The sequence below is a fragment of the Accipiter gentilis genome, chromosome 15, assembly GCF_929443795.1.
Source record: "Accipiter gentilis chromosome 15, bAccGen1.1, whole genome shotgun sequence".
NCBI lineage: Eukaryota > Metazoa > Chordata > Aves > Accipitriformes > Accipitridae > Astur > Astur gentilis.
This window is the reverse complement of record NC_064894.1, coordinates 29,564,237-29,587,674: the sequence shown is the minus strand read 5'-3', so window position 1 is coordinate 29,587,674 and position 23,438 is coordinate 29,564,237. Positions and strand designations below refer to the sequence as shown.

At 42.8% G+C, this 23,438-nt stretch overlaps 1 protein-coding gene across 2 annotated transcripts in view; it reads right to left on the bottom strand.

The window, feature by feature from the left end:
* Positions 1-1,704: 1,704 nt before the first annotated feature.
* NKAIN2 (sodium/potassium transporting ATPase interacting 2) overlaps positions 1,705-23,438 on the bottom strand; it is a 559,539-nt gene continuing 537,805 nt past the window's right edge. The window contains exons 6-7 of one of the 2 annotated variants that reach the window (XM_049817802.1): positions 7,852-7,933; positions 1,705-2,443 (exon numbers count right to left, since the gene is read on the bottom strand). In XM_049817802.1, the coding sequence (XP_049673759.1) occupies positions 2,434-2,443; positions 7,852-7,933 (92 nt within the window). In that variant the 3' untranslated portion in view covers positions 1,705-2,433. Of the gene's footprint in view, positions 2,444-4,022; positions 4,112-7,851; positions 7,934-23,438 lie in introns of those variants that run through there. The other variant, XM_049817801.1, reaches the window with a different exon arrangement.

Genomic DNA, 23,438 nt, shown 5'->3' with positions numbered 1-23,438 from the left:
AAAATCAGGCCTAAAAGCTACGTGTAGACACTTCATTAAATTGTCTGACTTCTAAAATTGCTAACTACCAGTAGCTGCGGTTCCATGGGAAATCACTGAAAGGTATGAAAAATTATCTTCTGAAAATTGGATTGCTGCTTAGGTGCCTAAGCTGGTTTCTTTTCACGTTAAAAAATGATTTTTATAGAAATGTGATTTTGATTAACTGGTATACAGGGAAAGCTAAAATACCCTGTTATGACATTTTCATTCCATTTAAACCTCTACATTGTGTTTAATACTATGCATCTGCTGTATTTAATCCTACGTAAAAGTAGAAACTTTCCAAAGTTTTCAAGTTATGGGAAATTTCAGCCTGGCACTTGGAAGTTGCATGGTTTTCCAGGGGGTGAAAAGCAGCTCTACCCAGAATGAACTCAGAATTTTGGGTAACCAAGTCCGAAAATTTAAATTTGAGATCCAAATCAGCGATGAATGCTTTACAGGATCAGGCCTGGGGGACGTGCCTAACAGAGGCAGCAAATCCCTATCAGGATCTGGGGCCAGAGCCCTTGGCCCCGTGCATCGGATGCTTCCTGGGTTATGCAACCCCTGCCGATAGTTATTCCTATGTATTTTATATACATAGACATACACACACACACATACACTTACATATACATATATAGATAGATATAAAAAAATCTCACTGAATCAATGTACGTATAGTTCCTGAACATGTCCCATATCTTATTTTCACCGGTGAACGCCTGTTCCTCTGTCATTGTCCAGAGTTGCTGCTTGTGACGCTGTACATCCATGCAGACACGGCAAAGGGCGCTGGTTTGTACAGGGATGGACGAGCGGCGGGAGCGCACGGGCCATGGGAGGACAGGGAGTCGCTTGGGGGGGGGCGTCTCGAGCTTTTCCAAGTGCCGACCTTCCCTCTCGCCCTCAAAAGCTACGCGGTCACCTCAGGTGTGGTAGGTGTGTGCGTTTGCCTATGCAAGGTCTGAGCAAAGAAACAATGACAATCCAAGTTTCTGAAAAGCCTGAGCAAAATATTGGGTTTTTCCTAATGAAAGCCACCTAAGTGCCTGAAAAATACAGATCAGATGTAGAACAAAACATATGTTCCTAGGAGTTCAGAGTATTTCATATACACATTGACCTACTAGCAAAATTCCCAAAGGCATCTTGTTGCCAACTACGTAACAGCACAGTTTTTTGTTTTTTTTTTCAGCCACAATAATACAGGAAGATAAAATACACATTCTAACACACAACAGATCCCCCAAATATACCACAAAAAGGTCTCCAATATTTCTTCAACTCAACTAGTCCCTCCCCGCCCTCCCCAACTGAAACCAAAAAATAAAATATATGGATCCCTTATGGTGCAATTAGAAAAAAAAAAGCTCACTTACAGAGAATTTTCAGTTGAAATTAGATATAAAAGAGTAAACATAGCTAGTACATATTCAGTTGGCCTTTGTTGATAGAAATCTGCAGATGTCTCTGTAGTTAGTAAAAGACATTTAGAGATAGCTATAAAAGCACCTACAGTGCGATAAATAAAAAGAGCGGGATTAAGAAGCACTGTTTCTGCTGCTTACTTCCAGTAGGTTCATTTATTAGTTTATGTTACCCCTTTCCCCACCCTGACCCCCAAAAGGTCTCATTTTTTTTTTTTTTTTTTTTTTTTTTTACCATTATAAACTGTTTGTTTCTTGACCACTGTGGAGCCTCAAAAGTAAAGCACTTCTCAGACAGCTGGCAGTTTTCTACTTGGTCGCTCTGGAGCCGTGGAGCAACAGAGCCTTATTCCCTGACATGAAAACAAAACAAAACCAAACAGAAGAAAACCACTGACTTAGAAATCGTTCAGAATTATCAGCAGCATGTTGAGCCTAAAGGATGTTACTTCAGAAAGCTTGCACGGAGTTTCTCTGATGTGCAACGCGGTTGGGTTAAGGCAAGTATGAACTGTACAGCCTTCAGGGCAAACAACGTGCTGTCTATTGACTTCTGCTGCAAGGTCATCCTGGTATTTTTAGGGTTGTGTTGACTAAGGGGACTCGACAGGGCCGGGGGTGCGGAGGGGGCTCCGAAAGCTCCAAATGGGTTGGGTCCATGTCTTAATCCAGATGGGCGACGCTGGCGGTGGCCAGGGTTAGGGAAGAGCCAGAAGATAGCACTGATGCCTCTGCTCTGGCCCTCTGGTGCTGGGAGGCAGGAGGTCCGAGGTGGGGTCTGGGGCATCTCCCTTAGTACCTGTTAGAAAGAAGGGCTGAAGGTGTCCGTTGTGTTCTTGTCTCACTGTTCAATCAGCTTTTATGTTATTATTTTTTTAGCACAAAACCTGGATTTTTTTTGCTGTTTGAAGAACCAGGAGGTGATCCTGAAACAGTTTCTTTGACAGGTCCTCCAGCCCACGTTGAGTCGTCCCCATGTTTACTTTGACCTAGAAGAAAGACAGCAGAGGAACGATACTTAGAATCCACCACACACCTATCTGATCACCACCCTGCTGCTCTGGTGCCCTTTTGCAAGCGAGTGTAAGCCACCAACCAGTAACGGTTCAGCTACACATGGGATGAAGAGGACAGACGGACAAAGTGTTTGCCTAGGTGATCGCTTGCATCTCGTCAGAACATTGTCAGACAAGTCAGCACAGGTTTTCTAAGCCATTCTAGGCAGGAGTGATATTTAATTATAGTCTTAACTATATATCCATGGGTCAACTGGAAGATGACCTGGCCTATAATAAAACCATCAGAAATGCAGCTGTCTTTGTAGAAACAAGAAGCGATGCAGCATGAGGACAGAAGGTGCCTGGGAAACCCACCCGAAGCTCACTCGCAAAGCAGGGTGCACGTGCGAGTGCCACAGCCCTGTACACCTAACAGTGTTGTCCCAAACCTGTGCTTTGTAATTCCAGCTTTCACTCTAAACCAGACAAGATGTTGTTGGCTGCTAGACAAGGCTTAGCTGGTAGTTTCTTTTAATGAAACGTTGCCCATAATGCCTGAATCCCACAGCCATGAGGAGAGGTACTAAGGCAGCAGATTTGTACTGCGTGAACTTGCTGAGTGTCACGGAGGTTATACTCCAGGGGCTGGGTTTTGTGTCTTGCTTATGTTTCCTTTACACCTCAAGTGAATGGTAACGTAGGTAGTACCTTCAGTATGTGCAGTTATCTAGACAAATACCTACAGCCTTAGACTAGGGGACCGTGATCGGCATAATGCACATGTAAATACAACAGAGAGAAAAGATACGACCAGGTACTAAGGCAAAGACATTCACCTCTCCTACACTTCTCTGCCCCTGAGTTACTGACTCGAAATCCCTCTGTAGTTGGTGGAAGGTAGGATCCCATTAGCCAGAAACTATCGTTAAGTGCTTTCTAGTGAAAAGCAATGCCTACCAATAGCAGAATACACAGAAGTGCGCCTGTACGTAATGTATATACACACACATAGATATAAAGCAGTCTGTATGCATATAGGTGTGTTTGTTTCTATGCACATATAGTATGCATGTGTGTATATATATATGATGCAAAGAGTCTCAGGCTTCACGGCATACGAGGAAAGCAAGCTTCACTTCAGGGCTGAACTGCTTTTGAGCAATTTCTCCAGTGCATTAGGCATCAGCATCAGACATGCGTGCTTTTTTTTTGCTTCACTTCTTCTTTTCTTGAGCAAACACGTTTACTGTGAAAAACGTAAAGAAAAATCTCTCTCCCCTCCCTCCTTCCTACTGTTTTCAGAGCAGTGATCATGCAGTGCAGTCTTGTTCCACAACTATAACTGTGGTTTTTCATGTGCAGCAGAACCAGTGCCATGAAGTGTTCAGTCACCTTCCTCGGTTACCTCCCAAGAGCAGAATTTTCTCTTGACAATTGATTTCCACCATCTTATTGTGTTCTTGTCCCATGGTCTGGAAATGAGCACTGGCACCTCCCGCACAGAATGCCAGGAAGCTGCTTTTTAGTACATCAGCGGTGGCCGCACTGCAAAGAGGTACATGAGCTCGGGTTCTGTCCCGTTCTGTTTAAAAAGCGTATTCGTTTTGAAAGGACTGTCTAGGCTTCTTGGCTTGTACAGCATAGAGCACGCTGTTGGCACTTAAATAATAATAAAAAAAAAGCCATTTATAACAGGTAGAGAAACATCATGATAAGAATTCTCCCCCTAAACCCCAGTGTTTTATTTGAAACATAATTTTAAATTGAATATATTTTTCCTTTTAAAAAGTAAGCTGGTTTAAATTAAATGTGAAATTGGGAGAGATGATAAGGAGAGTTGTGATTGGAATTCAAAGCCTAAAATATCGAGAAAAGAAACAAAGTGAACTTGCATCTAATAATTCTAGACTGTTTAAGGAAACAGTAGCCAGAGATAGTCCCCTCACTTCACTATCTGTACAGATAATGTTTCTTTTTCATAAATCAGGATTTTTTTTTTCCTTAACTATCCTGTTCATTTATGGTAGTTTTGCATAACTGATGAAGTTCCACACAAATGTACTGTATGTTTTTAAACTGAATTGGAATGTTCTTATAAGTAGATCTTGACTGATATCACAAATAAAAAGTAATAGTTCTTTAGATAAAAAAAGTCCAGACACAATAGAAATGTAAACATGAGGAGCCCAAATAAATCAATATAATTATTTAATTGCACGTGTAAGTTGGTGTAGGTTCAGTATAACCTCCAAATTAACAAAATGAAGTGCTAACTTTAGCACACAGGAGGAAACCAGTTACAAAACAGTGTGTCTTAACAGTTAGCAATTACTAAACCCATCATTCCTTCAGGATAATAATTAAATTGTGCATGTATAAAACAGTTAAAATTGATTTAAATCACTTGGATGTAAATCTGTCTGGCTTGAATTGAAATAAGGGTTTGGGTTGATGGAATTCTGTCATTGCAATCTACTAAATCAATTCATGTCAGCAAGCAGTACATAGGTGATGACTGAGACCCACCACACAACTCTGTATGTCTCTAAGATTTGTACTATTTCTGTATATGAATTGATCTGGTAAATATATGGGAGGGAGGTTCTCTGTGCTTATTGCTGCAATACGTGTTGAAATTTGCGTTTTGGTTGAATCCGTACAACCATTAGAAGCTGATACTGTTTTGGTAAGCTCTTCAAAGCTGAGCCCGTATGTTCTCCTTCACTTTTGTAGCATGCCTAGCGCATCTATAGGTACTACCACACCACAGACAACAAAAAGAGGTGTTACTGTGACTTTGGATATAGTTAGTAACCAGATGATTTAAAGGCAACTATCTTCTACTTCTCCCATAAACACAGAGCTCTACATGAGTTGCACCCAGTGCGAGCCTGAACAGTAGAGGATGCAGAGGTGGCAATAAGCTATCTTTATATTTTCTTGATCTTTTCAGGAGTTAGACAGCATGATGCTTATTATATCTTCCACTGCCTATGGATTCAAGGATATTCTATAGTCATTGATAAAGCTGTGGAAATAGTTATATGGATACAGCTGTATGGATATGTATGGGTATAGCTGTATCCTGGATGGATGTGATGACACCTTGGAGAGCGGTGAGAGTATGGCAATGAACTCCATAAAGCAGAAGGTCTGGTCTATTCTATTCTATTCCATCCCATCCTCTGCCTTTCTATGTTAAATGTTTCTTACCTGTTAGCCATCCCCTAGAGATGCTGAGCATTGTAAAGTGCAGGTGACTTTGGCCAGAGAGTAATGCAAAGTCCTGGTTTATTTTTTCTTTCTTTTTTTTTCCTTTCTCTTTGAATACTATGGAGGCTGACACTGATGTTCTTTGGTGAACAAGATCCCTAGGGAACCAAACCCTTCTCCCAACAAATAAAGCTTTAAAACATCACGTATGGCCTGCTGTTATCGCATCAGTGTGTTTTGATTTCCAGTATGCAGTATTGCTGTAAATAGTGCTACAAGCAGATCAAACCATGGCTTGATTAATTTGACATTCGAATTTGTCACTCCACTACTTAATGGTCTGCCTACATTTAGAGAGCAACTACAGTGTCAATACATATGCATGTGTTCCTGGCGCGCCTCAGCTGTAAATAACAGAAAAGTATTACTAAATGCTGTAAAAGCCTCTTCAGGACAGACTATAGCAATTCTAGAGAACCTTGTCAAATACTATACAGTCAGAGGGAAACATGAAGTGTCTTTGTTTGACTGTGGCTGGGACATGGCAATACTTTTGCAGGTTGATTGGACAAAATGTCAGCTCACATACTGATTTCTGTCTCTCAGTTAAGACAGCGAAACCACCTATACTCCAGTGAAAATGCAGCATTGAAATAAGGCAGAACACAGTTTACATGGATTAATCATATCTCTCTTCGTCTCAGCTACAAGCTTAAAAATATTGCCTTCTTTTTTTCCACAGGTCTAGCTTTCTTTCCAGTCAGTATGAAGATGCTCAGTAAATGCAATCTGGTCTGCTGGAAGAAACACTGAGAGCATAAAGCGAATGGGATAATATCTCAGCTAGAGGGCTCCATATGTTGATGACAAGGTATGGTATACTGAGAAAGAAAGAGGATTAGAATTGTTCTAAGTACCTATGAGCCACACATAATACTAGGAAGGAAATAACATTTTCTAAATGCACAGCACTGTGCCAAAAGTGCAGGTGAAAAATCTTTACTTGAGCACAGACAGATGGGAAGCTGAAGTTAAGATGGCATTGGAGATATGCACTATTGTAATTTGAGATTATTAAAAAGCTCCTAGCAAAGCTCCCAAAGGGCCCAATCCTAAGCACTACCGCAGAATTGATTGTACCACTGATAAAGGAGTAAATGCGGGTTCCATGCAAAGATCCACTAATCCATTAGCAGGCTTGCTTCCACTAATCAGAAGAAATGAAATTCCATTCAAAGGTGAATGGAAGTGTATGTTGGGATGGATATTGTTTGCCTGTATTTAGTTCTTTTCCTGAAAAGAGATGCTCAGAAAAGAAACAAAGGGAAAAAGTAAATGTTGTTGCCTCTTTATGAGCTGTTCTGCGCTGTGCTTTTACTGTGTGGCCCAGTGATGATGAATAAAAAACATTTCAGACGGCTGCAGCAGTGAGGTAAGATTTATCTGGGCAGTCAGGACTGTTCTGAATTGCAGTTGGCGTCCGTACAAGAAATATTTGGAGATGATTATTCCTGGACTGGTCTATGGTTGGGTGTTAGCTCTAGTCTGAATGTACTCCAGTTGTGTGTATGTGCTGAGATTTGATTACCCATTTAATCCCCAAATATATCAGGCTGCACTTCTAGGCAATGGATGGAGTTGTCACTCACTGGCTAGGTAAAATACTGTCTTCTATTCAAACTGGCTTTAAAAGCCATATGTTGTTACATTTGTTTTGGTTTTATTTTTAAACGTGGAGACTGGAAATGAGGTACAGGGGTGCCTCGGTGAACAGATGCGCCAGTAAGACAAATGTTAAATGCATCCACTAAATTAGCAAGTTGCTGAGCTTTTGATAAACCTTAATAAAACCCGCTTTTCTGCAGCCAAGTTTCGTTAGATCTTGACTAGTTTTTACTACACCAAATTCTCATTGCCTCTGAGTGGAACCTGCTTGAATGAAAACGGGGGAAAATCAGGTGAGAGCTGGGTGTTATTTCAACAACTGTGACACATTACATCCCACCCTAAAAAATCATTATAATTCAACAGAAGAGTAACGTTCGTGCTTAAGTGTAGCTTGAATTCGGTCTATCAAAAAAGGCTTCTGCCTATTCTGAATTTTTAAGTCACGTCATCTTTCAGCTTAATGATCCTTTAATATCAGCCTGCCACTCTGCAGAATATCTCAGAAGTTAAGTACTTACATATACATGGGCTGTAGCTGTAAATGAGATGTCTTCTGTGGACCTTGATAGCCGTAAGAGTCAAATCCACCTATGAAATCAACTGAAAGGGGGAAAATTGCTTTCATTAGCAACATCTTTTCAGAAATGATAGGCACTATCATTCAAGAACCAGCCAGCACACAGATTATTTTTGACAGGCCCCCTAATAATCTGTTAAAATTAGACCAGCTAATTGTGGAGATGCAGAAAAAAGGGTAAAAAAATATAGAGAAAGGCAAAGTCCCCCTTTTTAATTTTAAAATAAAATTAATTTTAAAATCACAGAAAGACAACGAGGGCTTTATAACAGCCATCTGTCTATCCGAAATAGCCACACATCCCTCTTTTTCAAGTAGATCACCTCACTGGAGTACAAAACAACATGCTATTCAGATATTACAAATGCTGAAACCCATTTATTTATTGGCATGAATGCATTGCTTCTGACTGTGATTACTGTGTCTGGCTTGCTGTCGTACTGCGGTTCAGTGATGTAGAGGAGAGAGCACATTGATCCGACTCTGTCTGAGAGACAGAAGTTTCTCTGATTCCCTGCTTTGACATTTGGGTTGAAATGCACAAACAGAGGGTTGGAACAATTTATCTGAGCTTCTGAGATGAGGCTTCACAGATCTAAGGAAACCAGCATTTCTCTCAAGGCACTGGAGGTCTGCACGAAGGTTGTAGGGTGGGAGTTATTTATTAATTCACACCATTGCCAGTTCCCGATGGTCTTCTCATGTTTATTTTAAACAATTTCCAGGGCAATTCAATCTCATCTGAGCCTGAGACCCCTGTTTCTCTGCTATAACACTTTCTTTACCCAGGGAAAAGAGCACCCTTTGCTTCCTTTGCACCAGGAGACCCAGCTATTGGCTTTTGGGGGTTATTTGTGGGCAGCTCTTATCCCTGAAATATCTTACATAGCAGATGTGAATTTGACTCTACTTTGACAGAAAAGGGCCAAGGAGTTCGGGTATGGAAGTGCATTTTTCACAGGTCTGGGCACAGCTACTGACAGACTGTCTCTGTGTACATTTTAGGTAAAAAAAGATAAAAGCTCCTTTGATAGAGGATAGCTTCTTGCGGATCTAAAATGCAGTAACGTTCACAGAAAAATCACATGTAAATCTATAACCCTTGGTTTGACAACTTTCACAGTGGATTGAGTCCTTAAAACTTGCATTTATGAGGTTATTTTATACTAAGATACCCCTCAATGTGTGCCACGCTCAGCCATACTTATCAATGCAGTCACACGCGTTCCAGACATGTTACAAAATCAAATTCTTGTACCCCTCTGTCCACCATTCACTTTGCAAACCAAGAGCTACCCACCAAAACACTAGACTGGACCAGTACGGTATGTCTCCAGTGCACACACAGACATGTTGAAACTCTCATCCACCTTCTTCCCTGGCAAGAATGGTCCCTGCAGAAATAATTTCGCTGATTCTGTGCTCTGTGGCAACATTACGTATACTCTTATCCCAGAATGATGTTTCACTAAATTAATCCCTGACATCTCTAATGAAGGAGGTTCTATAGTCTGTGTTGCCCTTCCCCGCACCTAACTTCCTAATGTCTATTTTAAAAGTAATTTCCTGCAAATTAACTACTTTTCTACATTTTGGCCTTTTCTCCCTGTGGATATGAAGACAAATGAGCCATTTTTTTTTTTTCTTTTCTAACTACTTCTAAGCATTTTCATAAAGTATTTTCATGCTATCCGTCTGTTCCAGATTTAAGCATACCTAGTTCTTTCAAATTTTTTTCATGGCCCATGTTTTCTAAGCCTCTGCATCTCCAAGCCTGAAGATCCTTCTTTAGTCTGCTTATGTTTTTCTTACAGTGGGGTGCACAAATCAGGTCTAACTGGAACAACTGCCAGGTAGGTCTTCTGTATGTTACCTGGAATAACATGGTGGGGTTTTTGGTTTTGTTTGTTCATTTTTATTTTCGTTTTTCAACAGCATCATATCAATGCTTAATAGCCAGATCTTTATTTTTATGTTTTGACATTAACTGTAGTCTAGCCAAGTAGTCCATATTTTATCTGAAGACACTTGATTGATTCTTCCCCATAGAAGTTCTTTTGCACTTGTCTGTACTGAATTTCATCTTCTTGATTTCAAGCCACTTCTCAAGATCATTTTGACTTCTATCTTCAGAACTGCTCTTACCCCTCCCAGTCTGGTTTCATTTGAAATTTTTACAAATGTTCTCTCCTCTATCATCCTTGCTGTTAACAAAAATAATGAAGAGAATTATTTCCCTAGCCGAGGTCCCAGTGGGATCCCATCTGAAATGTCATCCCAGCTGGTTGATAACTAAATTGCAAATAGACTTTTAAACAATTCTGCATACAACCTATGATGACTGCATCTGGACAGTGCTTCCCTGGCCTGCTTACAAACCTTTCATAGGGTCAAATTCTTGCTAAAATCAAGATAAACGCCATTTGTTGCTTCCTACTTACTGTCTGTAACCATCAGAATAAATTTATTACCATGTGATCATGTCTTTGGAAATTTATAGGCACAGAATGAAGAATTCACTATAGGAATATCGTTGAGTGAAGTGCTAAGCTGGGAGGAAAAAAACCCCCTCTTATTCAAATAGGAAGGTTGAGCAAAAAGAATTAACATGTCTTTGCTGTAGCTATGGTTTGTTGTTCTGCCCAGTTTTCCTTTTTTTCCTCGCTCTTGACCTCAGAGAACAGAAGTCAGAAAATGCCTGTGTTGGACTGAGTGTCTCACTGGTGTCAACCCATGTAATTTTACAAATGTTGCCTACGTGTGTTTGTCCGGCTTTGCATTTCTTTTGTACTTCCCAAGACCCTTCAAGCAACTGGTAAACCGTTATTAGAAGGCTGCAGGCATAGATACTCTGTTTTGCAGTCGTGGGGCAAAAGGTCTTAAGGGTGATTTTGAAGGTTATTTTTGGAAAGCTAAACCAATGTGTTAAGAAAAAAGATTTCTTTCAGTAAAATGACTTTGTGTGGGTATGAGAGAAAGGTGCATGACAAATATCTTTGCGTGCATTGTGTCTTTGCCGTGTTGCACAGAGTAAACACAGTGTTAACAAGCCAGATAGATTGTCAAGTGACAAACACGGCAAGCTTGTAGAGACATTTCTGCGTTCAACTGACAGTGGAAGTTCCCATGTGTGTAACCAAATGATGGTAGGGCAGAGAGTTCTGCTGTGACCTTGTTGTAGGCATACAACGGCTTCTTACGCGCAGCAACAAACTTTGCAAGGTGGGTGAAGGTAGGTAATAGAAAGTGGACACAATACAAAAGGATTTCAGCACTTTCTTTGTAGCAAGGTTTCTTGATGGCAGCAGTTTCTCAGCACTGCAAAGCCTGCGGTGTCCAGACCATGCTAAAAGCTCCCCGTGGACTCTGAGCTAGTTTCTTAAAGCATGCAAAATGCTGCCCTTTCTGCAGGCATTTTATGCTGGCTGTGCCTGAAAGGTCACTAAAAGTGTCGTACGACTGATACATTCCTAGCAGCAGTAACATGAGATGAATAAAACAAGGCTCATTAGCTGAATCGCTACAGAGGCTTCCATCCTTCACCTCATCCATCAAACACATTTTTGACTATTCTATTTTACATTCATCTTACATGTCACTGTTATCAGAATTGGCTCTTTTGTCATGTTTTGCTTTAGTAAAAACACGCGTGCATGTACAAACAAACACAGAATCCCGTTCTTTTGAAATATTGGGTGCTGAGATGCTTATTTTCCTACCTGGACTTGAATAGGATAATAGCAGTACTATTTATCTGTAAAATGTTTTATAAGACATTCAGCCTGAGTGTTTTCTTCCTTTGCTGGTGTTAAGGGGCTTGTCAGGCGTATGACTGCAGTTACAACTGTAACACAGACAGGACTCTTGGCTCAAAATAGGGACGTATTTTCTATTACTAGGCACCCACAGGGGTGTGAAGTTTCAGCCTCTGCTCACAGTCCCGGTCCCCACTGTCTCCAGTGCATGTCAGGACAGGATGAGAGGCATAAATGGATTTCTCATTTTTCATTTCTGGAAGTTTGTGGTGTATAGAGGGATCATTAAACTGGGATGCACAAAAAAGACCCCATTAACATGTATGGGAGAAGGGACTTTCTAGCGAGTTTGCAGTGAGAAACATTGAAGCTGGTGAAATCAACAAATGGACAAAGAGAAAGGAAACTGAAGAATAAAAGTAGTAGCAACTTCCTATAGAAAGCAAAAGGAAAGGTATTGAATAGAAACCAGAAGACTAGACACTATTCTACTTACAGAAATTTTCCTCTGTAAGATATAAATACAGAAGCACAAAGATTCAGGTCCTCAGCTAATATACATATTTATAGCTTCTGTGACTTCATTGAAGCAATCATAACTTACATTAGCTTAGGATCTGACCCAAAGAGTCATTTAGGACATATATGTGTAGAAACATGACTGACACTACGGCTTTCCTTGCATTTTAGTAGGCATGCAAAAATCAATGCAGACTAGATACAAGAGGATATAGAGTTTAGGAATGGGGAAGGGGGTGAGTGGCTTTATCTGCAAAGAAAAGGAAAGGGAAAGGTTGGGAGACAGCCATGTAATTGGGCAACCTGTGACCTGCAGTATGAATAACTTCTTGACTCCTTTCAAACCCTCTCTTTGCTTTGTTCCTTTGCTACTATTGTTTGTTTTGTTGATTATCTCATCCCTACCCTTGATGCACGAGACCCTGACTCTCCCAATGGTGAATCTACTGCCAGGACTCAACCCTGCCTTCACCACCACATCTGCTTTCTGCCTGGGGCTCCTTCTTTAAAAGTGAAAGTGTCTTTGGTAGTAATTCTATAATAAGGGTGACTTGTCTCACCGATTCCTCTCTCCTCCTTCACTTTGTCCATGTCCCTGATGAAGTAGCTTGGCTCCTCCAGCTTTATTAGCTCTATCCCAGACACCCCCATCACCTCCCCATCCCCTTCTCTCCTCCCATCTCCACTTGTTTCTCAACACACCATCTTTCCCAGTTCCTGTACGAGCAAACTGACAAAGTAGGCCTCCTTTCTTCAGTTTGCCAGCCTTTTTCACTCCTCTTACTATTCATTTCCCTTTCTCTCTTACTACAGTGACAAGAATTTTGTTCCATAAAACTTCGGCTTGTCCCGGTGACAGACTTTCTCTTGACCTCTTTTCTTTTTTTTGCATTTCTTTCACAGTATGAATACATGTAAATTCCCTTCATAAAAAAAATCAATCCCACCCTTATCCCTGCTTGTTCCATTCTCTCTCTCTCTCTCGATGGTTCCAAAGAATTTCTGGAGCTGTTTTCCTCCATTTCTGTAGATTTTCTCCCACCTGTTGTTCTGCCCCTTGCAAGCAGCTGGAACCGCAGTCAGATCACCTCTTCCTATCCAAATTTGAGTACTGCTAACCCAGCACACACAGTCCTCTCCATGAGGTCATCCAGCCACCTTTTGCACAGCTGCTGCTCTCTTCTTCCCGAAACCTTTGCCTCACTGGCCTCCGCTGTCCCCTCTGCAGGTGCTCACCTTCCTCCTCTCATCATTCGTCTCCTTTCTTGATGGTTCTCCCTCCAGCATGCTGCCGGAGACCCCAGAGCAGTAACCTCTGCCTTTTATTTTTCTCCACCTCCTGTAAACTGGGTAGTCGGACGCACAAATGCAAATTCTGCTGTCGTCGGCTCTCTCAGGTGTCACGGGGTACCTGGCTTCTGCTCACTCTGCTAATCTATACAAACTGAAATCTCAGCTTCTCTCTGTGATATTTACCCATGGATAATTAAACATCAGTTCCAGTTCAGCATGGCTAAAACCAGAACTCTTCGCCGCTCCTCCCTAACCTTCTCTGCTACCTCTCGTAGTGAACAATGGCACTTGTATCCTCAAGTCTGCCTGTCACTTGAGGATGTAAATTAGATGTCAACTTTGGCTTGGGCTGTGCACCATTTAATTTCCAAAGATTATTTTTGCATATCGAAGAGGGAGACTTTCCTACCTGTTGACACACCTATAACATTTACCCAGGGCTCTCAGTGTCAAACACCACAATTGTTCCTTTTTTTTTGAACTCACCAAATGTGGAGTCAACGAGGCAAAAGCTGTAGGACTCATCTTTTTGGCTAGGTTACTCTTGTCTGCATCCTGCTGCTGATTAATCTGCTATATTACATCAAGTAGAAGCTAAATCTTTTTACATTCAAAGCCTTTTGTAGAGACTCCACATCAATCTCTCCTCCTTCCAGGTCCAAAAGCTAAATTCTGCTCCCATGCTGCCAGCTTGACCTCCATAATTGTAAAATTTCCAAACACTTTCTCTCCTTGTGAGAATGTCTTCACAAACAGTTCTCTCATTTTTTTCCCTAAAATTCTTCTTTGCTCTGTTGGCAATAATTAGCTCACCAATGCCCTTATATTCCTGTCTACGACAGTGAATAATCTTTGCTCATAATTCCTTTGCACTCACGTTCTGGCTGTACCCACCAGTTGCCTGTTGTCTAATACATAGATTGCAAGCTCCAAGAAACAAGGGTGGCATTCATGTTTGTACAGTGCTTGGCATCGTGGTAGTTCTTAAATATATTCATTAATCGCAAGCACTAAAATAATATTAAAAATTTACAATTACCCATGATAAAGATGGTAGCAATTTAAAAGTGCTAATGACCAGGGAGGTTTATGTGCATGGGCACATGGATGCTCCTTGCACATGCATGTCATGACAGAACATATTTCCTGCGTGGTATAGCAGAGAGAGAACATGTGATGTACACGTGCTACATCTGACATGTGAGCTCTAAAATTTAGGTAATTGGTAATAAATCGGCTCTGGAGGCCGAAGACTTGGCCCCCTGGACTCAGGACTCAGAATTGCCATTATTAAGCTTCATCGGCATAGCGAGGCACTCCACTGCACGCATAGCTGGGAGGGAGGAGAGATGGCAAACCAACTACAGCAATAACATCACTGAAGGCACTGTTGGTGCAGAAGTGAGTACGTGAGGCAAGAGCGAGCTGTGCACAAATGCCGGTAGCTAAAAACTGTCCAAACTGAGAAAAAACAGAGGGGAGTGAAATTAGGCTTGGTTTTAATAACTTTGGAAATGACATATGGGAAAAAATATAAAAGAACATATGGGGACACCCTTGCTCCTGCAGCTTTGCCAGTATCCTGCTACCCACCTCGCTGTTTGGTGAAGACACTTCCAAACGCTTTTGTGCTGCTGCCTTTTTATGCTGTGAGCATGGCCCGGTGGCTGTTCCACAATTTAGCGCACAGAAGGAGGTTTGCTCGAATACCATCTCAATAAAGTTTGTTTACAATGGTAATCAAACATTATTGGTCTTTGTGCTGAGTGCACAGTGATTTAGACTCACAAAACGGGATAGAGCCAGGCACGGGGAAAGCAGGGGGAAGGAGGGCGCCTGCCAATACGTGAGGCTGTGCCCTTCCTGCGGGCACAGGAGGGTTCAGAAATGATGTAAGGACTTGGACACTCTGTCTGGTTCTTGCGGTGCAATGAACTGCACTTCTGCCAAACGGCCAGTAATGGCCCGTGAGTGCTCTTAGCTCACCCATCTGCAAGGTGAAACTAAAACCTCAGATTTTTAAAATGTAACATCATGGCACTTCTGAGCCCTACGATGGCCACAAGAGGAGCGAAGGGAAACCCCTACACAAATTTCAGTGGAATTTCTCAGCTCAGATGCTGCCCCACTGCCACTATTTCCATGCTGTTTACTTTTATAATAGTAAAAATTATTCCATCATTTTTTGCTTCAGAGGGGCTTTTCCTCCAGCTTCTTCCCCTCTTATCATGTTTCTTGTTGGATAAAGGACTCCAGCATCTTCTTCTGTCTCTGTTGCAGCTGATCCCCTGGCTAATTCTTTGATCAGCCCTTCTGAGACAAGATGTAGGACTGGGGAGGTACGTGGGTTTGTGAAACCTGGTAAGCACCACCCAGTGTCACTATCCTTATGGGGGTACTGACGGGGGGTCTCAGCCTCTTACTCCCTGTAATTAGGACCAAGCAGGGATGCAGATATTGCATTCAAGGTGAGCCCAGCTCATGGTTGTACCCAGCAGAAAAGACCAAGATGAACGGTGCTGAGGGTCCAGAAATTAGAGAAGCCAAAATGTGTCTCAGTCTCCCAGGTGAAGAAGGGGTCTGGTCAGTAGTAGAGTCTCAGGGTAGGACGCGAGGAAGACCATGCTCTGGAGCAATGTGTCAGCAAGGCAGGGCTGGCCAAGAGCAGGAATCATGTCGAGGAGGTGGGAACCAAGGTCATGGCTGAGCAGAAAGCAGCCAGGATGAAAGCAGCCAGGAGTAACCAAGCAAGGGCTGGGAGGAGCTGAAGGCAGAAACAGGGACCAGGGACAGGGCAGGCAAGAACGAGAGGCAAAGGCCAGGAGGAAAGGGCTGGGGCGTAGCTGCAGCAATGAGAAATACTGGACTGAAATGGTCAGCGCTGCCTTTTATATCTGATAAATGCTGCAAGTCACCTGTCAAGCTTATAGACCTGGAAATAGGGTTGTAGTCAGGGAGGCAGCAGCTTGACCCCTGCAAGGGTTTGCAAGGCTTGTCCGAACTCGCAGTGGGGTTTGTCCAGTCTCAGTAAAGACTCTGTAAAAGATCTCCACTCAGCTATGAGAACATTAATAGTCTGAAGAATATATTATTTTTCTAAACTGGACAGACCTGGACACTGCTGGATAATAGCCATTTGCTTTCAAATTTTCATGCTTGAGTACTGAGCAAAAAAATATAGCCCTGCAATAGTTTTTGACTGGTAAATCATTCTAAGAATTAAAGAAAATGTGGGGTAGACTGAATTATCATAGAAGTTATCAAATGAATCATTAGGAAAAATTATTCTTAGCCAGATCACTGCTAGGGGCAAGCAATAAAGAGAGAAAAAAGGAGGAAAAGGAAAATGCCTGGGGCAGTACCCTCCAAGTGTGACCACCACACTAATAAATTAGAATAAGAGTCATTAGTAGGTGCAACAAAGTGGAGAATTAAGGCCCGAATCTATGAAAGTTAACAATCCAACGCTAATGAAGACCTATCTAGATATTTGAAAGGAAAAGTAATAAGGAAAACTTTAACAGAAGGCATGCTGATAAAAATAATTTAGTACAAAGCCATGTCCCAGGCATGTAGGAAACTGCGAGGAGCTCACAGTGGCTGTCTCAGCGGGAAAGACACTAAGGCTGTGGGCAGGTGTCCTTTCAGGGCTGCTGGAAATGGTTAATGAGCCTCGTCCACCCGCGGCAGCTCATCACCGCTCCTCTCCGAGACGTTGGCTGGCCGGGACCTGCGGCGTTACACCCGCTCGTTTTGGTTGAACCCCCCCAGGAGGCAGCCAGCTGCCCTCGGAGGCTGGGAAACCGGGGTTGGGAAGGGGGTCGGCTGCAATTCCGGTGGACCCCCAAGCTCTTCTCCTTCCTTCAGGTCGGGGTGAAGGAGGAGATGCTCCCCGGGGCGCAGTGCAGGAGGTACTGCTTCCAAAACCTGCCCTCTGCCGTCGGTGCGAAGTAGCAATAAGCGGACGGCGTCGAAAAGGAGTCTTTCACCGGCATCGAAACAAAACGCGACGGTCCACCTGAAACCGTTTTCCATGCAGTTTTCAGCTTGTGGAGAGTCTCAGATTTTGCTAATTTTTCCTGATTTTGAATATGAGTTTTGTTTATTTTTCAATGACAAAACATTTCCCTGGCCAGGAAGACCATGTTCTGCTCGGCTGCGGCAAGAACCTGAGCATCTTTTCAAATCATCTGCAGCTTTTGTTGTAAGAACCATCACTAGTTACTACCTCATTTCTGCTACCCATTTGATGCAACTGTGTGGGACATTGTTTCATGATCTGGGCTTCTTTGTGTTCCTCCCCTGAAACAATTAATTCACGACAAGACAAGTAATATTTTCAAAATGTTTTGGTATGAACTGTATCTTTCTTCATAAAAGAGATGTTAACTGTTCATTCCCTTTTCACATGAGCAGATCTTTTCCAATGCTTAGCAACAAGTCTTTTTTGAAAAGATAAAACATGTGTGGTGAATAGTTAAAAAAAATGATGCAAGGCAAGTATATTTCCCTGGCTGTTACAATGCATTGATTTTATTAAGCAGTATCCCATTGTGATGAGCTGCTGGAATGGAAATGTTACTTCCTTCAAGGTTTACGTTATGTTATTTAGACATTTTTTAAACTTGAGGTTGACAATCCCCACAGGAGGCGGTGATGGATGCAAGGGGAGTGGCAGGGAAGACAGTGAGGGAGAAGAGAAATTATCGTAGATGGAGCCAGCAACACCACTATTTTCCCCCGTGTGATTTTATTTATATGTTTGCCTCATACCACAACCCTGTCTCCGAGGGATTCCTTGAACATCAACTTCATTAGTTACGAAGGCAGCAATCCATAACCAATTTTCTTTTCATGTCAAGCTTGTTCATGTATAAACCCAGCCCTTTTGTTGGAAACATTTGCAATTAATCCCACAAACAAAGAAAATGCAAATCGTACAGTCTACCCTAAGCAACCCTTCTGACTCAAGGCCCTGACCACCATCTATTATACACTAAAATGAATTGAAATTCCCACTTTGAGTCTAACTTAATTTTCTACTGATAACAGGCATGGACTCCCAGAAGCATTCCATGCATCTAGATAGTAACATCCTAATTTCCTTTCCTGGTAAATGTTTTAAATAAGATTTTAGCACCAAAGGAAATTAACCTTTAAATTAATTGTAATTATAAAATGCCATCACTGATTTTGTCTTCAGACTAATTACTTGCTATTATTTAAACAAACTGCACCTCCTCTGAGCTTTAAGTTTGTTTCGCTCTCTGCAGCGCGGTGCCAAACGATCACAGACCAGGCTGTGTAACGTCTGCCAAGCCCTGGGACACCTTGGACTGCTCAGGTCCATTTGCATCTCAAACGCGGCCACTTCCACTTGTCACGTCATCCTGGCCGTAGGCTTTCCCCCCCTGCACTCTGCAGCTCAGACGTTTTTCAGCCTGCCTTTTCGAAGCAGCGAGGGCGCCTTGTGGGATGCGGAGCGCCCGTGGTCCATGCCGGTGAGAATGAGATGCTCAACACCAGCGCTCCGCTCTGCGGCACGTCCCCTCCAAGGCAGGACATGACTGGAAATAACGACACCGGCACCGGCTATTGATATGTGCGGAAGGTTGATGCTGTAGAGGCATCTTGGGGAATTTCCTGAATGTTCCTCGTGGCACTGTGGCTCTTCAAGGCAGTTCTCTTTAGGATGACAAGCATGAGGCAGTGCCATGGGATTTCAAAGGCTTCTTTCCCTCCGTGCTTCCGTCAGCATCTCGACAGCCGAAGGCATCCCATTTCCCTCCCTTTGGTTTACTTAGTTCACGTAGCAGTCACCACACTAAATGAAACAAGTAACGGAAAAAGCTTCTAATTTAGCCACAGGCTGTAAATCGGAGAGCGCAGCTGAGCAAAACCAAGCTGTAGCTTCAGCTTTTGTAGCGTGTTCAGTGAATTTTCATTCATGAATGATCTGTTCAACAGTCGGAGAACAACTGGAGGCTGTGCCTGATAAAAACTTTCTTGGTCCAAACACGGGTGGACGCTTTCAGGAAGAAAAGCCCATTGTGGGAAACTAAACACAACGAGACCACTTCTGGCTAAGGAAGTCCCTGAACTGCAAATTGCTGTCGGGATTTTCTGGGAACCACAAACGTGCAGTGTTCTTGTGGGGCAAACAGATACGGAAGGAAGCGTCAGTGTAGTCTCAGGATTTACGGCCATATTCACCAGAAAATGGGAAGGGACATAAAGAAGCAGAATTAATAGCTAAACATTTGCTACCCATTTCTCTTTGTTTCAGAGATTTCTAAGCAGGGATGGAAGCTGAGGTATTATTTCTCTGTAGTGTCTCGTTAAGCAGATTGTGAAAAGCATTTGGCACAGAAATAAAGTGATACCTGAGCATATTCTGGACTTCAATAGTGCCTTTCATCCTGGAAGCTCAAAGTTATGAAGCAACACGCCTGTGAGTTTGTCCCTGTCATTATTTCCTATTTTAAATATGGGAAACAGAAGTATGGAGAGGTTAAATAACTTGCCCAAAGGTGGAAGGCAGCCTGTAACAGAGCTAAAAATAAAAGGCTTTTCTACCTATCCCATCTGTTTGTCAAAATTTCACATCTCTCACATCTAACTAATTTAATATTGTCTTTTAAAAGAAAATCTTTGTCATCACCTTTGTACTTCCCAGGTCGGGCCTAGGATCCCAGAGTGGATTGTTGTTTGGCACTGTGTTTATTGGCACATAATTGCTGTGCTGTATTGCTCACCAGTAGATATCCCCTGTCTGGCGTATTGTCTTCCTGAACGTTTTCAGTAATTCAAACAGAATCTTGAATTTAGGTTTTTACAAGGGGTAGTGAAATCATTTTAAAGGGTTATCTAGAGCTTTACTTCTGTGCCAGACATCCCCAAAAGCTGGGCTCAAGGGAATATGCAGCAAAAATCTGCTTAACCCAGTTGCAATTTCTTTTTGCTTTGCAGTTTACCTGGAAACAATGCCAAGAGAAAAGAAGATAGTGTGTGTGCAAGTTGGATTCCTGCTAGTGTAAGATAGTGCAAAGCCTGTACCTCATGGTACTTGGGGAACAGTCAGACAGGCTGTGTTTATGCCCTGGTTGCTTTGCCATTGTGTTATGGGAAATAAATGCTGTTTCTTCTCCCTATCTGGGTCTGCAAGGGAGCCTTCTGGATTAGGATTTCACTGTGGGACACAGACTGAATTGGTGATTTTCTCTAGGCTGTGGTTCCTTCCCAGCCAAAGCTGTCCCTCTAATAACAAGCCAAACCCTTTTCCCTCAACAGAACCTGCTAGACGAGCGCAAAATTCCCACTTCAGTAACCCAGGTTTCTTTTTTAATTTCTTACAGACAAAAAGGCCCAGGAGGATGCTGCTTTATTTCTTACATTCCAGGGTTTTCCACAAAATATCTGTATATTTAATAACATTTTCAAAAATACTTTGAATTTTCCTTTAGTAAGGCAGTAACAGCTTATAGCAGGGAGCCAAACTGCTAGTGAGGAAATGCACATTAAACGAACATTTCAATGTTATTAAAAATAATGTGCAGCCTTTGAAAAATGCAGGCCTAATACAATTTTGGAAAATAAATGAGGAGCTCCGATAAATTTACAGCCATTGGATGCCTCCAAGTAATGATTGTTGCTGACATTTTCATGCTTTATTTTAATTGCTGCAGCTAATAATGCTAATGAGGTAAGAATTACAATGGTTTAGGCATACCAGTGGCCATAGTGAGGAGGAGAGCGTTGAGTTGGCAGCAACCCTGTTGAGCTCGCCTTTCCCAGATGGAGACCCGAGGGTCTCCAAGCCTCAGAGTTCCTCCTCCCTACGCAGCCACAGGGAACGTGATGCAGAAGGGACCTTTGGGAATGACAAACCACCACCAGTAGTAGCCAGGGAAAAGCCACCCTTGCCTGACCCTTGGAGATGGGTCCTGCAGTTCGGCTCCAGTGCACCCAGTGTTAGAGCAACTGCTTGGGACTGTACCAGGAGGGAAAACAGCTTCCACTTTAAGCCTTGATGCAGAATTAACCCAAAGCAGATTGTTCTCATGAAAGGTAGTGAGGACTTGTGCTTTGATTTAGGGGGCCTGCTGCTGGATTTATTTGGTGTGTGAGTAATTAAAATCTTTAGACTTGCTGATTCAGCCCTAGTTATGATCCTGATTTGATCACTGTATTGTTCCATTCCTAATCCTTTAGTGAGGTTAGAGCAGGTTAATCTTAGTGAAATGTTTGCTTAATTCTATCCTCGCTCATTTGTTCTCTTAATAAAATCTGCATAAAGAATGGAGAAATAGTAATTCTTTCAGCTTGTTCCAATTACTTTGAGAGCAAAGCTAATTCAGCTGAAGCAGCCTAAGAGCAACTTGATTGTGTTTCTACAGTTGAGGCTCTGTGCCAAGAGAAGATGTGGCACCCTCTCTGCTCCAGAGCAGTGTCGATATGTTCCTCTGGTTAAAATCTGGAACATGCCCATGTCTGGCTTTTGGATGTTGTATGACTTTCTCTCTGGTCTCATGCCTTGCTGTCCACTCCTGCCAGGCTCAGTGTTTCTGCCTCTTTTGCTCCTCTTCTGGACTGCTGTTACTTCCATGGCCCATTAGCAAAGCAGAAGAAATTGAACGGAGTGTATGGGTGTTCATGTATGGGTGTTGACGACATCCATCGTGAGAAGCAAAAGGCTTTTTCTGTTGGCTCTGCCTCATCAGAAGGAATTTTTCTGTTGACTTTGGCTCATCAGACAGGACTCGTGGCTGAATGCCCCTTTGGCATGACCCACTATGTTGCAGTGGCATGGGAGAGTTACTTTGGGGCGACTGGTTCTACCAGAGGCTCTTTCACGGCTGACACATCTTTAGCACACGGAGGGAACACCAGCTGCCAACCTGCATGCAAGGACAAGCCCAGCCTCCCCGCTTAGCAGGTATGGATGCTAGGCAGGGGGTGGGTGGGCAGCAGACTAAATTTCTTTTCTGCTATGCTAGATGTCCAGTAAATGTGGAGGAGGGTGAATGTTGTGGCCAGGAGGGGTGTATTCATCCCCCCGAGCCACTGACCTTGCTCCATAGCAGCACGGAGGGGTGAGGAACTGGAAAAGTGGAAGAAGAGACTATGGGAAGAGAAACACAGCTGGGGGATCTGAAGTGATCTCAGACCAGACTTGCATATGCAGGAAGCTCTAGCAATGGCTCTGGGACATATTCGACTTTTCCTGAAAGCTTTTCTCCTTCGCACTCGCTCAGTCTGCATGAGATGACCCCATCCGTGAATGTATTGAGAAAGTTACGCTTAGGCGTCTTCCTCTGGAGTATAAATGCTAAATAACATGGCATCCATAAGGGATACATGACTTCTCAGAGGAGTACAATAGGTGGATGCGTTGCCAAAAGGGAGAGGAAAAGGCTAGAAAATGTATCTAAGTGGAATTGAAAGAAACTAAAATTAAAGCGGAGCAGGGGGTATCTGTGCGGACTGGAGCCCCTGGCTGTCGCAGCGAGTGCTCGGCACCCGTCAGAGTGGATGTCTGAGCAGAGGGAGAACTCGAATCGCTCTCACTCTCTGCTACATACAGCCTCTCAGTAGAAATTAAAGCTGCCTTAATTTTACAACACCTTGAGGGGCCAAATCCAATCTGAGCATTATTACAGTGTTGGGACAGCTCTGCCACAGAAGTTCGCTTTTTCTCTTTTTTTTTTTTTTCCAGCCACACTTTCAAACCTCACCCGAGGGAAAACTGCAGAGCCTGAGCTTGAACTGGTTTCATTGCGCTGGGTGGGGATTCGCTCCGGTACCTCAGAGGGATGCTCACAGATGGGTAAGATGGCTCTTTGGCTGGAAGAGGAGGCCTGGCTGAGGTGTACAAACAAAGTAATAAGAGCCTCAAAATAGGCAAGACGACAGCAAGGAAAGGTTCAAAGAAGCATGACGAGCCGTAGCTTCTGAACAACAG